Source organism: Bufo gargarizans, chromosome 8 (assembly GCF_014858855.1).
Source record: "Bufo gargarizans isolate SCDJY-AF-19 chromosome 8, ASM1485885v1, whole genome shotgun sequence".
NCBI classification, from domain to species: Eukaryota; Metazoa; Chordata; class Amphibia; order Anura; family Bufonidae; genus Bufo; species Bufo gargarizans.
This window is the reverse complement of record NC_058087.1, coordinates 108,382,206-108,401,384: the sequence shown is the minus strand read 5'-3', so window position 1 is coordinate 108,401,384 and position 19,179 is coordinate 108,382,206. Positions and strand designations below refer to the sequence as shown.

General features: G+C 41.1%; 1 protein-coding gene across 1 annotated transcript in view; it reads left to right on the top strand.

Annotated features, from left to right (window-relative positions):
• The window catches only part of GLS (glutaminase), a 1,258,313-nt gene that overhangs the window by 1,116,020 nt on the left and 123,114 nt on the right, over positions 1 to 19,179 (top strand). The window contains exon 16 of the mRNA XM_044303244.1: positions 40 to 116. Coding sequence (XP_044159179.1) covers positions 40 to 116 — 77 coding nt within the window. The remainder of the gene's footprint in view (positions 1 to 39; positions 117 to 19,179) is intronic.

Genomic DNA, 19,179 nt, shown 5'->3' with positions numbered 1-19,179 from the left:
GGCCAGGTCCTGACATTAACAAATGCTTTTGTTTACTAGATTTGCCCTATCTGCAATGGATATGGAGCAACGTGACTATGATTCTCGTACAGCACTGCATGTAGCATCCGCAGAAGGTATGTAAATCTTTCATTTATATTGTATCTGTGAATATATATAGGCACATTAAAAATGCAATTGCAGATGTAGTTATTCTCCATCACTCCATCAGTAAAGGTAAAATCAAGGTCTTTAGTCAATATCCATTAACACTTTCACTGCCAGAGGTTTTTGGACATTTTGCATCTTTGGTATCCAGTACAATGTTTGCCGTTTTGACTATACAAATATGACCTACATTACTAAATATAAAAAAATCATACTAAAACCCCAAATCCATAAATTTTATGAAAATAGACACCTCGAACATTGTCAAAATGCCACTCAGCATTTTATGCAATTTTGGTTAAAAATGCATCAAAAGTTTTCAGAAAAATTGCAAAAAAGTTGTTATTAGTGGGTAAAAGTGGCCCAAGCAAAAAGTTACATGCGCCAAAATCTAAGTACAATATTTGTAGAGTTCATACATACCACTTAGACCTAAATTTACATGTGCATATATTCAGAAAATCACCAAAACTGGAATAACCAAAAATCTGGTTTTAAGCTGGAAACAGTAACAACCTATAAAATACAGCAATTACATCAATTGAAAAGTAGACAACGTGATGTAACTTTGTGACAAACTGGGAATATTTTTTAAAGAATTACACCAAAACAAACATCCAAGCACCTAAAAAACAATGCAACTGTCATATCAGCATCTGAGTTTTTGTGTTTTTTCATTTTTGCATTTACGTTTTTCACTCCCTGCCTCTGGGGCCATAACTTTCTTATTTCTCATAGTTGTATGAGGGCTTGTTTTTTGTGGGACAAGCTGCACTTTCTATTTCCACCATTTATTATTGCATACGATATAGTGAGGAGCTACAATAAAAAATATAAACAAAATTGGGGAAAAAGATAATAATTCTGCAACAGTTTTAAGGGTTTTGTTTTTAAAGCTGAGCAGGTCAGTACAATTATGATGATACCACATGTATGTATAGTTTTTCTTGCGTTTTTATACGGAACTATAACAAGTGATCATTAGATTGCTTCTCTCATACACTCCAATGCATTAGCTGTAGAGGTCACTGTTAAAGCGACGGGCCCTGTGGAGGTCACAGTTAAGGTGGCGGGGAACTGTGGTGGTCAGTGTTGAGGGGGCGAGGTGCTGTAGAGGTCACTGTAAAGTGGGTGGACCATTGTGCAGGTTACTGTTAAGGGACAGAGCGCTGTAGAGGTTACTTTTAAAGGGACGGGGCATTGTGGGGTGACTGTTAAGAGGGCGGGCCTCTGTGTAGGTCAGTGTAAAGGGGGCAGGGCATTGTGGAGGTCACCGTTAAGGGGTTGGGGTTCTGTAGAGATCACTGTTAAGGAGGTGTGCTGCTGTGTAGGTCACTGTTAAGAGAGAAGCATACTTTGGAGGTGACTGTTAAGGGAGCGAGGTGCTGTGGATGTAATTGTTAAGGGATTTCTGTCTGTCTGTCATCTGTCTGTTCTTTATGCATGGCCAAATGACTAGACTGATCTGCGCCAAATTTGGCACGTAGGTACATCCGGTGTCCAGGAAGGTTTTAGACTGGGTCCCAACTCTCTAGGACCTACCATTCTTGAGATATTCCCAACAAGTGCAAATATGGCACCATCACATCACCTGCATAAGCCAATGGAAGCCCACATACCTTTCACTCATATCCCAACTGCCATACACACAGTTATGTGACCTTTATCAGCCAATAGAAGCTTGCCGGTCATTTAGTCTCAACATACAGTTTTACACCAGGTTTCCATAGCAACCCAGCCATTTTTCTTTACTGCTGTAACAGAGCTGAAAGGAACAGAGCGTTGTGGAGGTCACTGTTAAGGGAGCGGGTTATTTTGAAAATCGCCAATAAAGGGGTGGCCACTGTGAGGGCAGGCGCTGTGGGGATTAATGTTAAGAGGACAGGGGAATGTGAAGGTCACTATTAAAGGGGCAGCTGCTGTAGAGGTCACTGTTAAGGGAGCGGGGTACTGTGAAGGTCACTGTTAAGGGAGCGGGGTACTGTGGAGGTCTCTGAAGGGGGCAGGGAACCATGGAAGTCACTATTAAGGGGGCTGTGTGCTGTGGAGGTCACTATTAAAGGTGCAGGGCAGAGTGAGGGGGTCACTGTTAAGTGGGTGTGCAGCTGTGAAGGTCACAGTTCAGGGGGTGGGGTTTTGTGGAGGTCAATGTTAAGGAAGAAGGGCCCTGTGACGGTAACTGCTAAGGGGTAGATCACTGTGGAGGGTCTCTGTTAAGGGGGCGGACCGCTGTGGAGCTCTTTGTTAGAGGAGCGGGTTGGGTGCTGTAGAGATCACATTTTAGGGGGGCAAAGTGCTGTATAGGTCACTGTTATGGGGGATACTGTCTTTTTATCAACACACCCAAACATTAAATTAAACTGTGAAAATATAACTGTGCGAAGCTGGGTCATCCTTCTAGTTAATTTCAATCTGTTGTTGTTTGTTTGTTTGGACCAATCTGCACCAAATTTGGCCCATAGGTACATTTGTTGTTCAGGAAGGTTTTCGTAAAGTTCTCCGCTCTCTAGGACATAGGATTTTCTGAGATTTTGTCAAAAAATGCCTATAGGATGTCATCGGTTCTTCACTTATATACTAACTGCCATACACATAATCACATTACCCTTGTTAAACCAATAGCTCACAGGTCCTTCAGTCTTGAAATACACACAGTTTTACTCTTTTTATTTTTATTTTTTTTATCACTGTTATAAGTTACTGTTAAGGGGACGTGGTGCTATAGAGGTCACTTAACGGGGAGGGGCACTGTGGAGGTCACTATGAAGGGGTGGGGTGCTGTGGAGGTCACTGTTAAGGGTCTGAGCTGCTGGTAAGGGGGCCGGCGCTGTGGAGGTCACTGTTAAGGGGGGCGGGGTGCTGTCCGGGCTCATTCTTAAGTGGGCGGGGTGCTGTGTTGGTTACTGTTAAGGGGACAGGGTGCTGTGGGGGCCCACTGTTAAGGCGCATAATGCTATGAAGGGTTACTGTTAATGGGGTGGGGCATTGTGGAGGTCACTGTTAAGGGGCTGGGTGCTGTAGAGGTCACATCTTAAGGGGGTTGGTCGCTGTGGATGTCTCAGTTAAGGGGGAAGGCTGCTGTGGAGGTTACAGTTAAGGAGGCGGGGTGTTATGAAGGTCACTGTTAAGCACCAACTTCGCAGACGGGGGAAGGTTCCCATGGCAACAGGACACCTTATCAGGCGTCCTGCGGTCCATGGTGCTGAACAGATCTATGCTAAAGGCATAGATCTGTTCAGACAATGTGTAAGTAAAATACAGTACAGTACAATATATATTGTACTATAATGTATTATACAGACATCAGACCCACTGGATCTTCATGAACCAAGTGGGTCTGGGTAAAAAAAAAGTAAGAAAAAGTGAAAAAAAACTGAAAATCAAAAAACACATTTATCACTAATTAAAAATGAAAAAAATAAAATTCCCTACACATGTTTGGTATCGCCGCATCCGTAACGACTTGATATATAAAAGGGTCATGTTACTTTCCCCGCATGGTGAACGCCATAAAAAAATAAAAACTATGAGAAAATTCAAATTTTGGAAATAGGCAAGTGAGCTGGACTGGCACTCTGTATGTGTGAAATAATATGAATAAAAATGTGCAATAAAATGCTAATAAAAGGCAATATAAAGTGATCACACAATTCCTTTCAAATGAAGAAATGTCACATTAAATATGCAGTAGTGAGTAATGTCTGTACTCAGAAGGGACTTTGAAAGGAACAGGTTCCCGAAATAACTTTTCCGTTGATTATGAATAAAGTGCTGTATGCTGTAAGTAAGCAGTTCGTCTTACCTTAACCCAGATAGTTTTCAAGGTAAGGGTAAATGCCGTATACCTGATTGTGTACGGTCCTCTCTTGTGTGTCTCGACAGATGCTGAGGTAGCGTGGTCGGTGGCGTGTTCCTGGTTTAATCCACAGCAAGGTGTCGTAGGGGCTGATGGCTGGACTGTTCGTATCCCAGAACGCCGCGTCTCACGTGGTGTGTGATGTGCCTCGGTCCGTGACTGTGTCCAAGTATCGCGATAACTGTGATCGGTAAATTCTTCGGTGAAGAAATTTTCTGGAGCGCTCCAATTTTTAACGAAAAAGTCACAGACTCTATGTCCACAGATGACATAGAGTCTGTGACTTTTTCGTTAAAAATTGGAGCGCTCCAGAAAATTTCTTCACCGAAGAATTTACCGATCACAGTTATCGCGATACTTGGACACAGTCACGGACCGAGGCACGTCACACACCACGTGAGACGCGGCGTTCTGGGATACGAACAGTCCAGCCATCAGCCCCTACGACACCTTGCTGTGGATTAAACCAGGAACACGCCACCGACCACGCTACCTCAGCGTCTGTCGAGACACACAAGAGAGGACCGTACACAATCAGGTATACGGCATTTACCTTGAAAACTATCTGGGTTAAGGTAAGACGAACTGCTTACTTACAGCATACAGCACTTTATTCATAATCAACGGAAAAGTTATTTCGGGAACCTGTTCCTTTCAAAGTCCCTTCTGAGTACAGACATTACTCACTACTGCATATTTAATGTGACATTTCTTCATTTGAAAGGAAAGACATAATATCTGCACTTTTTTGTTCCACTACAAGACTTATATATGCAGCAATTTATATTGGTTCTAAAGATATATTAGCTTTATGATCATTTTTACGATTGTCACTGCAATCTCATTTTGCTGCGCAGCGTCTATTTTTACCTTTTTTTAGTTATTTGATTTTATTGTTATTTGAATTAAATTGTGTGATCACTTTATATTGCCTTTTATTAGCATTTTATTGCACATTTTTATTCATATTATTTCACACATACAGAGTGCCAGTCCAGCTCACTTACCTATTTCCAATATTTTCTCCTGTACGGGTGATACAGTTCTCTGGCCTAGAGCACCTGGTCCTAATTGCTTAGGAGTGAGCTATTCCTGTAATCAATTTTAATCAAGTCCAAAATTGAAATTTTGCCCACCTTACTTCCCAAAGAAGTGATCTAATAAAAGTGATCAAATAGTGCCAATCAAACCGTCATCTCATCCCGCAAAAAATGACACCCTCCCCAAGATAATCACCCAAAAACTGAAAAAAATATGTCTCTTAGACTATGGAAACACTAAAACATGATTTTTTTTGTTTCAAAAATGAAATCATTGTGTAAAACTTACATAAATAAAAAAAAGTATACATGTTAGGTATCGCCGTGTCCGTATCGACCGGCTCTATAAAAATATCACATGAGTTAACCCCTCAGGTGACCACCGTAAAAAAATAATAAAAATAAAAATGGATTAAAAAAAGCCATTTTTGTCATCTTACGTAAAAAAAGTGCAATAGCAAGCGATCAAAAAGTCATATGCACCCCAAAATAGTGCCAATAAAACAGCCATCTCATTCCGCAAAAAATGAGACCCTACATAAGATAATCGCCATGGCAACAGTGGGCGCTGTGGATACTTAGCAATATTAGAAGCATCATACTTACCTGCTGCGCTGTTTGTGACCGGCCAGGCGCTCCTCCTACTGGTAAGTGACAGATCATTAAGCAATGCGGCGCACAGACCTGTCACTTACCAGTAGGAGGAGCTCCCGGCCGGCCACAAACAGCGCAGCAGGTAAGTATGATGCTTCTAATATTGCTAAGTAACCATGGCAACCAGGACTGCACGAGCGCCCTGGTTGCCATGGTTACTGATCAGAGCCATAGCGATCAAACTGGACTTTGATCAGAACTCTCCGCTGTCACCAATGATCGGGGGGAGGGGGGCCGCACACTGGCCACCAATGAATTAATACAATAGAGTGAGGGAGGGGGGGCGGGCCGCACACTGGCCACCAATGAAATTAATACAATAGAGGGAGGGAGGGGGGGCCGCACTGGCCACCAATGAAATTAATACAGTAGAGGGAGGGGGGGCTGCACTGGCCACAAATGAAATTAAAACTGGGGAGGGAGGAGGTCTGCCCCCTGCTGCCTGGCAGCCCCTGATCTCTTAAGGGGGCTATGATAAGCACAATTAACCCCTCAGGGGCAGTCATGTACACAGTTCGTAGTATATTCTAACTTGAAGCGTCCCCATCACTGTGGGAACGCCTCTGTGTTAGAATATACTGTCGGCTCTGAAAAAGCTTTTATGCAAACGGATCTTCGGATCTGTCTGTATGAAAGTAACCTACGGACGCGGATGCTAATCTTGTGTGCATCCGTGTTTTTTCATGGACCCATTGACTTGAATGGGTCCGTGAACCGTTGTCCATCAAAAAAATAGGACAGGTCATATTTTTTTCACGGACAGGAAACACGGATCACGGCCGCTGATGAACAACGGTGCATTTTCCGAGTTTTCAACTGACCCATTGAAAGTCAATGGGTCCGCAGAAAATCACGGAAAATGGAACAACGGCCACGGATGCACACAATGGTCGTGTGCATGAGGCCTTAAGGTGGTGGGCTGCTATGGAGGTCATTGTGAAGTGGTAAGGTGCTGTGAAGGTCACAGTTAACGTTGTGGAGTGCTGTGGAGGTCACAGTTAACGGTGCGGAGTGCTGTGGTGGTTACAGTTAACAGTATGGGGTGTTGTTATTGTCACAGATAAAGGGCGGACTGCTGTAGAGGTCACTGTTAAGGGGATGGGGTATTGTGACGGTCACTCTTAAGGGGGTGGGCTGCTGTGGAGGTCACTGTTAAGGGGATGGGGTATTGTGACGGTCACTCTTAAGGGGGTGGAGTGCTGTGGAGGTCACTGTTAAGGGGGCGGGGTGCTATGCAGGTCACTCTTAAGGTGGCAGGCCGCAGTGGAGGTCAATGTTAAGAGGGCAGGCCACTGGGTAATGTTAAAAGGGCGGGGTGCTGTGGATGTCACTGTTAAGGGGGGAGTGCTATGGTGGTCACTGTTTTAAGGGGATGGGCACTGTAGAGGTTGATTTTGGGGGTCGGACCACTATAGAGGTCACCTAAGTGGACAGGGTGCTGTGGAGGTCACTGTTAAGGGAGTATGATGCTGTGGAGGTCACTGTTAAGGGAGTATGATGCTGTGGAGGTCACTGTTAAGGGAGTATGGTGCTGTGGAGGTCACTGTTAAGAGGGTGGGCCGCTGTGGAGGTCACCGTTAAGGGGGCAGAGCGCTGTGGAGGTCACAGTTAAGGAGGTGGGGAACTGTGGAGCGGTCACCTATGTGTTTTGCGGATCCTTAAAAACACGGACACCGGCAATGTGCGTTCCACATTTTGCAGACCGCACATCGCTGGCACTCTCACATAGAAAATGCCTTTTCTTGTCCGCAATTGTAGACAAGAATAGTAACATAGTACATAAGGCCGAAAAAATACATTTGTCCATCCAGTTCATCCGGTTATCCCCACTTTAGGGGAATAAAAATTCCTTCCCAACTGTAATCAGGCAATCAGACTAACTCCGTGGATCAACGACCCCTCTTTAGTAGTTATAGCCTGTAATATTATTTACACTCCAGAAATACATCCAGTCCCCTCTTGAGGAGACATGTAACCCAAAAAAGGCACTATGGAATACCAATATATAAAATGCTAGCAGAAGGACCCGGCTTCGCACGGGTATATTTCATCAATTTAATTTAAAGTTTCTGTGTGTCGTAAAAAGATATCGAAAGTTCCCCCCATAACAGTGACCTCTACAGTACCCGTCTCTTTAACAATGTCCTCCACAGTGCCAGCCCCTTTAACATTGACCACCACAGTGGCCGCCCCTTTAGCATTGACCACGCTATTAACAGTGATCTTCATAGTGGCTGCCCCTTTAACAGTGACTTCCACAGTGCCAGCCCCTTTAAAAGTGACTTTTACAGTAACCGCTCCTTTTACAGTGACTTTCACAGTGATTGTCCCTTTAACAGTGACTTTCACATGGGCCGCCCCTTTCACAGTGACCGCCCCTTTAACAGGGACTTTCACAGTGACCGCCCCTTTAACAGGGACTTTCACAGTGACCATCCATTTAATAACAGGGACTTTCACAGTGACCACCCATTTAATAACAGGGACTTTCACAGTGACCACCCATTTAATAACAGGGACTTTCACAGTGACCACCCATTTAATAACAGGGACTTTCACAGTGACCGCCCTTTAACCACTTCAACCCCGCTGGCTAAAACCCCCTTAATGACCAGGCCACCTTTTACATTTCTGCACTACACTACTTTCACCGTTTATTGCTCGGTCATGCAACTTACCACCCAAATGAATTTTTCCTCCTTTTCTTCTCACTAATAGAGCTTTCATTTGGCGGTATTTCATTGCTGCTGACATTTTAACTTTTTTTGTTGTTAATCGAAATTTAACGATTTTTTTGCAAAAAAATGACATTTTTGACTTTAAGTTGTAAAATTTTGCAAAAAAAAACGACATCCATATATAAATTTTTCGCTAAATTTATTGTTCTCCACGTCTTTGAGAAAAAAAAATGTTTGGGTAAAAGTTATAGCGTTTACAAACTATGGTACAAAAATGTGAATTTCTTCTTTTTGAAACATCTCTGACTTTCTGAGCACCTCTCATGTTTCCTGAGGTTCTACAATGCCCAGACAGTGCAAACACCCCACAAATGACCCCATTTCGGAAAGTAGACACCCTAAGGTATTCACTGATGGGCATAGTGAGTTCATAGAACTTTTTATTTTTTGTCACAAGTTAGCGGAAAATTATTATAAAAAATTTATTTTTTATTTTATTTTTTTCTTACAAAGTCTCATATTCCACTAACTTGTGACAAAAATAAAAAATTCGAGGAACTCGCCATGCCCCTCACGGAATACCCTGAGGTGTCTTCTTTCCAAAATGGGGTCACTTGTGGGGTAGTTATACGGCCCTGGCATTTTAGGGGCCCATATGCGTGAGAAGTAGTTTGCAATCAAAATCTGTAAAAAATGACCGGTGAAATCCAAAAGGTGCTCTTTGGAATGTGTGCCCCTTTGCCCACCTAGGCTGCAAAAAAGTGTCACACATCTGGTATCGCCGTACTTTTGGGGTGTCATTTTACATATACCCGTGCTGGGTGAGATAAATATCTTGGTCAAATGCCAACTTTGTATAAAAAAATGGGAAATGTTGTCTTTTGCCAAGATATTTCTCTCACCCAGCATGGGTATATGTAAAATGACACCCCAAAACACATTCCCCAACTTCTCCTGAGTACGGCGATACCAGATGTGTGACACTTCTTTGCAGCTTAGGTGGGCAAAGGGGCACACATTCCAAAGAGCACCTTTAGGATTTCAAAGGTCATTTTTTACACATTTTGATTTCAAACTACTTACCACACATTAGGGCCCCTAGAATGCCAGGGCAGTATAAATACCCCACAAGTGACCCCCTTTCGGAAAGAAGACACTCCAAGGTATTCCGTGAGGGGCATGGCGAGTTCCTAGAATTTTTTATTTTTTGTCACAAGTTAGTGGAATATGAGACTTTGTAAGAAAAAAACAAACAAAAAAAATCATCATTTTCCGCTAACTTGTGACAAAAAATAAAAAATTCTAGGAACTCGCCATGCCCCTCACGGAATACCTTGGAGTGTCTTCTTTCCGAAAGGGGGTCACTTGTGGGGTATTTATACTGCCCTGGCATTCTAGGGGCCCTAATGTGTGGTAAGTAGTTTGAAATCAAAATGTGTAAAAAATGACCTGTGAAATCCTAAAGGTGCTCTTTGGAATGTGGGCCCCTTTGCCCACCTAGGCGGCAAAAAAGTGTCACACATCTGGTATCGCCGTACTCAGGAGAAGTTGGGGAATGTGTTTTGGGGTGTCATTTTACATATACCCATGCTGGGTGAGAGAAATATCTTGGCAAAAGACAACATTTCCCATTTTTTTATACAAAGTTGGCATTTGACCAAGATATTTATCTCACCCAGCATGGGTATATGTAAAATGACACCCCAAAACACATTGCCCAACTTCTCCTGAGTACGGCGATACCAGATGTGTGACACTTTTTTGCAGCCTAGAATACCTTGGGGTGTCTTCTTTCCGAAATGGGGTCACATGTGGGGTATTTATACTGCCCTGGCATTTTAGGGGCCCGAAAGCGTGAGAAGAAGTCTGGAATATAAATGTCTAAAAAATGTTATGCATTTGGATTCCGTGAGGGGTATGCTGAGTTCATGTGAGATTTTATTTTTTGACACAAGTTAGTGGAATATGAGACTTTGTAAGAAAAATAAAATAAAAATAAAATATCTATTTCCGCTAACTTGTGCCCAAAAAAATGTCTAAATGGAGCCTTACAGCGGGTGATCAATGACAGGGGGGTGATCAGGGAGTCTGTATGGGGTGATCACCCCCCTGTCATTGATCACCCCCCTGTAAGGCTCCATTCAGACGTCCGTATGTGTTTTGCGGATCCGATCCGTAAATCTGAATGGAGCCTTACAGGGGGGTGATCAATGACAGGGGGTGATCAGAGAGTGTATATGAGGTGATCACCCCCCTGTTATTGATCACCCCCTGTAAGGCTCCATTCAGACGTCCGTATGTGTTTTGCGGATCCGAACCATGTATCCGTGGATCCGTAAAAATCATACGGACGTCTGAATGGAGCCTTACAGGGGGGTAATCAGGGAATCTATTTGGGTGAATACCCGCCTGTCATTGATCATAAAGGAATGTAGATTTATTTTGCTTGCGGTAAAAACTCATCCATGAATTACAAAAATAGCAGTCTTGTCTAAGCTTTTCGGGCTACCAGAGACAATTCCAGCCCTTCCTCATGACATAAGGAAGGGCTGGAATTGTCTCTGGAAGCCCGAAAAGCTTAGACAAGACTGCTATTTTTGTAATTCATGGATGAGTTTTTACCACAAGCAAAATAAATCTACATTCCTTTATTCAAGTGGAGCTGGATTTCTTTCAACCTCTTTTCGCATATGTGTATATATATATATATATATATATATATATATATATATATATATATTATAAAAATAATATTTAAAAAAATTGTCTTTATTAAATTAATTACAAATATACATGATAAGACAATTTGGCAGAGATAGACATGATATAAAAATTATGCTACTGTTATCTATAGTGGCAAAATTGCACAACTAGTATAAATCAGATAAAGTACCTTGATGATTAGTGATGAATTATCTACAAGAGATCACAAACCCTAATGCAGTGTCACAAATATAATGTACTAGCAGAAGGACCCGGCTTTGCACGGGTATATTTAATCTATTTCATTTTATGTTTCCGTGTGTTGTAAAAAAATATCAACAGTTTCCCCCATAACAGTGACCTCTACAGTGTCTGCCACTTTAACTGTGACTTTCACTGTGACCGCACCTTTAACTGTGACTGCCCCTTTAACTTTGACTTTCACTATGACGGCCCCTTTAACTGTGACTTTCACTATGACCGCCCCTTTAACTGTGACTTTCACAGTGACCGCCCCTTTAACTGTAACTTTCACAGTGACCGCCCCTTTAACTGTGACTTTCACAGTGACCGCCCCTTTAACTGTGACTTTCACAGTGACCGCCCCTTTAACTGTGACTTTCACAGTGACCGCCCCTTTAACTGTGACTTTCACAGTGACCGCCCCTTTAACTGTGACTTTCACAGTGACCGCCCCTTTAACTGTGACTTTCACAGTGACCGCCCCTTTAACTGTGACTTTCACAGTGACCGCCCCTTTAACTGTGACCGTCACAGTGACCGCCTCTTTAACTGTAACCGTTTTAGTGACCGTCACAGTGACCGCCCCTTTAACTGTGACTTTTACTGTGACCGCTCCTTTAGGCAGTAAAGAAATATGGCTGGGTTGTTATGGAAACCTGGTATAAAACTGTGTTTATGGCAGTTGGGATTTGAGGTTTGGGGTGGGGGGGTTCATTTTTGGGAAATATCTCAGCTGAGACCCAGTCTAAAACCTTCCCGGACACCTGATGTACCTGTGTGCCAAATTTGGTGAAGATCGGTCCAGTCATTTGATCATTTGATCACGCATAAAGAACGTATAGACAGACAGACAGAAACTCATATATATATATATATATATATATATATGTGTGTGTGTAAATGATATAAAAATAATATTTAAAAAATTGTCTTTATTAAATTTATTGCAAATATACATGATAAGACAATTTGGCAGTGATAGACATGATATAAAAATTGGTACAGACAAAAGCATGGCTCAGAATATGGAGACACTAAAACATTGTTTATTTGTTTTAAAAAATGCTGTTATTGTGTACAACTTAAGTAAATAAAAAAAAGTATACATATTAAGTATCGCCGTTTTCATAAGAACCTACTCTATAAAAATATCACATGACCTAACCCCTCAGGTCAATACCATAAAAACGTTGTCAAAAAAGCAATTTTTTTGGTCACCTTACATCACGAAAAGTGTAATAGAAAGCGATCAAAAAGTCATACATACCCTAAAATAGTGCCAATCAACCGTCATATCATACCCTACCTAAGACAATCGCCCAAAAACTGAAAAAACTATGGCTCTCAGACTATGGAGACACTAAAACATGATTTTTTTTTTTGGGTCTCAAAAATTATATCATTATGTAGAACTTGCATAAATAAATAAAAAGTAGACATATTGGGTATCGCCACGTATGTAATAACCTGCTCTTTAAACATATTACATGAACTAACCCCTCAGGTGAATACCGTAAAAAAAAAAAAAAATGTATAAAAAAACATTTTTTGTCACCTTACATCACCAAAAGTGTAGTAGCAAGCGATCAAAAAGTCATATGCACCCTATAATAGTACCAATCAAACCGTCATCTCATCCTGACACAAATGAGCCCCTACACAAGACAGTCGAAAAAAATAAATAAAACCACAGCTTTCAGAATGTGGAGACACAGTTTTGAAAAAAAATTAAACAAACAATTAAAAAAAGTACGGTAGTCATATTTGGTATTGTCGAATCCATAACAACCTGCTCTATAAAAAAAAAAAAACACATGATCTAACCTGTCAGATGAATGTTGTAAATAACAAAAAAATAAAAACAGTGCCAAAACAGCTATTTCTTGTTACCTTGCCTCACAAAGTGTAGTATAGAGCAACCAAAAATCATATGTACCAACAAAACTGCCACCTTATCCCTTAGTTTAAAAAATGGGGTCACTTTTTTTGGGTTTCTACTCTAGGGGTGCATCAGTAGGGCTTCAAATGGGACATGGTGTCAAAAACCCAGTCCAGCAAAATCTGCCTTCCAAAAACTGCATGGCGTTCCTTTCCCTTTGCGCAATGCCGTGTGCCCATACAGCAGTTTACGACCACATATGGGGTGTTTCTGTAAACTACAGAATCGGGGCCATAAATATTGAGTTTTAGTTTTGGCTGTTAAACCTTGCTTTGTAACTGGAAAAAATTGATTAAAATGTAAAAATCTGCCAAAAAAGTGAAATTCTGAAATTTCATCTCTTTCATTTCCCATTAATTCTTGTGGAACACCCAAAGGTATAACAAAGTTTGTAAAATCAGTTTTGTATACATTGAGGGGTGTACATTCTAAAATGGGGTCACTTTGTTGTAGTTCTACTCTAGGACTTCATCAGGGGGCCTTCAAATGTGACATGGCAGCTGAAATCTGCTTTCCAAAAACCACATGGCGGTCCTTTCCTTCTATGGAATGCCGTGTGCCTGTTTACAACCATGTATGGGGTGTTTCTGTAAACTACAGAATCAGGGCAATAAATATTGAGTTTTGTTTGGCTGTTAAGCTTTGCTTTGTTAGTGGCAAAAAAATTATTAAAATGTAAAATCTGCCCAAAAAGTGAAATTCAGAAATGTTATCTACATTTTCCATTAATTCTTGTGGAACAACTAAAGGGTTAACACAGTTTGTAAAAATCTGTTTTGAATACCTTGAGGGGTGTAGTTTCTAAATTGGGGTCATTTTGGGTGGTTTCTATTAGATAAGCCTCACAAAGTGACTTCAGACCGGAACTGGTCCTTTAAAAAATGGGGTTTGGACATTTTCAAAAAAAATTTGCCTTCTTATGTCCCCAAAAAATAAAAGTGGCATGCACAAAATGATCCAAACATGAAGTAGACATATGGGAAATGTTAAGTAATAACTATTTTGGAGGTATCACTATCTATTATAAAAGTAGAGAAATTGAAATTTGGAAATAAATAAAAATAAAAGTTTTTGACTCCATTTTACCACTGTCATTAAGTACAATATGTGACGAAAACTGTCTCAGAATGGCCTGGAATAAGTAAGAGCATTTTTAAGTTATAACTGCATAAGGTGACACATATCAGATTTGCAAAAAATGGCCTGGTCCTTAAGGGTTAAAAAAAATAAAATAAACAAGAACTGTGGTAATTGAAAACAGTCCTTTCCATTTGTCAGACATATATTAGATTTACTCTCTCTTGTGATAATGGTTATCACTATTATTGCAGCATGTAACAGGTATCGCTATAGAAGCAGTTTGCCTAAGGGGATTGGCCACTTGCTAGTATAGTCATTGTTGATATTCTGTGCCGTTTGCTATATTTTATAAGTCATGTCTCCTTGTTAGGTAACTCTTTTGTGCTGTCAACACAGAGGTCCACTGATGGAAGGTCATGTGACCAGGAAAATCAACTTCATGTGATGTTTTCTCTATTCAAACACACTGTACCTTCACTAAACTCCCACCATTTCAAGAGCAGATAGCAGGTGCAGTGTATTTGAACAACACATGAAGGTGATTTGCCTGATCACATGACCCTCCAACAGCAGCCATTTTATGGACGGGATCTCTGTGTGGAGAACACAAAAGACTTGAGAAACAAGGGGGCATTCCTTATTATGAAATATAGAGAATGGCACATCATTTCAACAATGACTATATTAGCAAGTACATATAATCATTTTACAAACATGTTGGTCAACAGAAATTGGCCAACCCCTTTACTGTAATTTACTCAAAAAATTGGGCATGGACAGGATCAGTACAATGTTAAATGTATTGTTCATGCTTGTGTGTTTAGTGCAATTAATTTAGCGATGTGATCCTGATGCTGTAAATGTCTGGGTCATGGCATCAAAAGCCAGCCTAGTAAGGCATAGATGGGTGATCAGATGACCAAGTGAGCCTGATCTCAGATGCAGAGTTAGGCCCCTTTCACACGGGCGTTGTGGGAAAATGTGCGGGTGCATTACGGGAACACCCACGATTTTTCTGCGTGAGTGCAAAACATTGTAATGCGACTCTCGTGAAAAAAATTGCGCATGTTTGGTACCCGAACTTATTCACAGAAGTTCGGGCTTGGGATCGGTGTTCTGTAGATTGTATTATTTTCCCTTATAACATGGTTATAAGGGAAAATAATAGCATTCTGAATACAGAATGCATAGTAAAATAGCGCTGGAGGGGTTAAAAAAAAAAAAAAAAAAAAAAAAAAAAAAAAAAAAAAAGAGGATTTAACTCACCTTAGTCCACTTGATCGCGTAGCCGGCATCTCCTTCTGTCTCCTTTGCTGAACAGGACCTGGGGTGAGCATTAATTACATGAACAGGACCTGTGATGACGTCACTCAGGTCATCACATGTTCCATCACATGATCTTTTACCATGGTTTTACCATGGTGATGGATCATGTGATGACTGTGACGTCACCAAAGGTCCTTGTTGCTACAAAAAGCTAAGATGAAGACAGATGGAGATGCCGGGCTACGCGAAGGTAAGTAAAAAAAAATAAAAAAATTAACCCCTCCAGCGCTATTTAACTATGCATTCTGTATTCATTCTATAAGGGAAAATAATAATGATCGGGTCTCCATCCCGATCGTCTCCTAGCAACTGTGCGTGAAAATCGCACCGCATCCGCACTTGCTTGCGGATGCTTGCTATTTTCAGGCAACCCCATTCATTTCTATGGGGCCTGCGTTATGTGAAAAACGCAGAATATAGAGCATGCTGCGATTTTCACACAACGCACAAGTGATGTGTGAAAATCACCGCTCATGTGAACAGCCCCATAGAAATGAATGGGTCAGTATTCAGTGCGGGTGCAATGCTTTCAACTCGCGCATCACATCCGCGCGGAATACTCGCCCCGTGTGAAAGGAGCCTTAAGGTTAAGTCAGGGTGTGGGTGCTCATATACCTGGTTGCCTAGTGCCAGGAGGATGGCAGTAAACCATTCTGTCTTTGGGTATATAAATGTTGTGCTAGGGGTAGAGATAAAAGAAGTTTAAAAAAAAATGATTTGGACACTTTGCTGAATTTTTTCAAAATGTTTTTATCGATCCGAATTAATTCGTCATAAAGCGTGTTATAAATTTGCTATTATCATCACTGTGCATCACAGAAACATGCTTAGCTAGTCTGTTGTGGTAGTAAAACAGTTACAGATGTAGCAACGTTACTGCTCCCATCACAATCAGGAAAGCAAAGAACAATAATGTAAGTAAAAATAGTAACTAACAAAACAGACTGCAATTTATCTCTATAGCCAACAAATAGCACATAGAACATTATAAGGTTTTAACATACCTATAGACATTTTACAATGATTACAATAATAACTATTTTTAAATTGATCATTATTTTATAAACTAATAGTTACATTTTATAGTTTTTATTTACCTTACTATTTATAATTGATTTTTTTTTATTTAAATGCCTATTTATGACAAAACACAGGATATATGCTAAATGCCAGGTATAATGCAAGCCTACACCTATTCATGAAACAGGTAACTGGGATACCTTACAATGGCAGCCTGGCGCACTATGAGATATTTAAAACCATCTCTCATCTAACTGAGAGTCAGTAAATCTCAATGTTATCTAAGAGCTCTTGGATAGCTTGAGGGACCATGCACCTAAATCTTTATCATTAGGGTGACAAAATTATATATATATATATATATATATATATATATATATATAGTAGAGAAGGAAAGTCCGCAGCACTCCTTTAAGTAAAAAAGTGAATTTTATTCACACATGTCAGACTGTCTGACATGTGTGAATAAAATTCACTTTTTTACTTAAAGGAGTGCTGCGGACTTTCCTTCTCTACTGAATTTGTCCCATATCGAGGGACCACCGCGGGCACCTGCATTTATTTCTGCACTAAAGGGAGTGCTGCCTGAATCTTTTTATGGATATATATATATATATATATATATATATATATATATATATATAGCTAGCTAATTCTTCTCTAACTGTTTAGGAAGGCTGTATAAAAATTTACGGCTTTCTAATTGTTCTAATATATATTTAATAACCCATCTATGCTGTTTTGTTACGTAAACTAATTTGCATAAATATGCATGTTAGCCTACTTTCATGAACAGCGCCATCTATTGGATACATCGTCTTATGTCCTACAGTCTGCAAACTATTATCAATTTCCACATGGACAGCGCCATCTATTGGATACATAGTCTTATGTTCTACAGTCTGCAGACTATTATCAATTTCCTCATGGACAGCGCCATCTATTGGATGCATAGTCTTATGTCCTACAGTCTGCAGACTATTATCATTTTCCTCATGGACAGCGCCATCTATTGGATACATAGTCTTATGTCCTACAGTCTGCAGACTATTATCAATTTCCTCATGGACAGCGCCATCTATTGGATACACAGTCTTATGTCCTACAGTCTGCAGACTATTATCATTTTCCTCATGGACAGTGCCATCTATTGGATCCATAGTCTTATTGCCTGTAGAGATGGGAAGTTCGGATCTTCGATTCATGAATCGAATCTTTGGCTCATTCGCTGAGCTGACAAGAAGCAAGTGAACCGAAGCTTAGGTTGCGCAATGCGCATGCGCGGAAGCTTCGATTCACTTGCTGACTCGGCTCTTGGTCTGAGTCAGGAAGTTTATTCTTTAAAACCCTGTGTGTAAGGGTCCATTCACATGTCCATGGTCCGCAACACACCCGGCCAGCACCCGCTATAGAAATGCCTATTATGTCCTATTCTTGCGGACAAGAATAGGACATGTTCTATTTTTTGCAGAGCTGCGGACTGGAAGTTCGGGGCCGCGCTCCGCAAATGCTGAAGCGGAGAGATCATAATGTGCTCTCCGCTTCACGTCTGGGCCCATAGAGAATAAATGGGTCCGCACCCGTTCCGCAAAATTGCGGAACGGGTGCGGACCCTTTTGCGGACGTGTGAATGGACCCTAAATGTCTAATTATCTACCCCACTGTAGGGGGGGAAAAAACAAGCATCCGGGGGGGTGAATTTAACACTGGGGTAAATAATATAATTAAAATGGAGGGTTAAATGTGTAAATGTATTTTTAAAAAAAATACATCTCTCTCAATAGTTATATAGCTACTGAATGAGATAGAAGAAGGGATGCCTTTAACCACTACAGGCGTCCTGGCGGCGGCCCTGTAATTCCTCCTGGACGTGCCGGTGTGTCCTCTCGCGAGACGCGAGATTTCAGTCAAAGCCGGCCCGCGCATGCGCATCGCGGGCCGGCAAAAATTAGAGTTGGATTTCGTCACCAGCCTGCCAGCCAATGATCGTGGCTGGCGATTTTTTTTTAAATCAAATCAGAAGCCAGTTAACACTTTATATTTGTAAATATAAGGTGTTAAATGGCTTCTCTGCTCCTCTGCTGGTCCGTTTGGTCGGTTGGTCTCAGCAGAGGAGCAGGCATCACAGTGAGTAGCCACCAAACACTACACCTTAGCCCCAGATCACCCCCCAGCACCCCAATTAACCCCTTGATCACCCCTTCTTGCCCCTGTCAATCACTTAGTGAAAGGGAAAAAAGTGATCAGTGTAGACTGTCACTTTTTTTTCACTGGTATTGACTGATAGGATAGTTTAGGCCCCTTGGTTAGGTAGTTTAGCGATCGTTTAGCGCCCAGCCCACCACACCGCAGTCACTGATTCGCTGATTAGCATATCGCTAATCAGCATTTGTACTTTTATAGTATCTGTAAGTGATCAGAACTGATCACAGTCAGATCTATAATAGTATTAGTGTCACCTTAGCTCACCCTCCACCCAAAACGCAGTGTTTT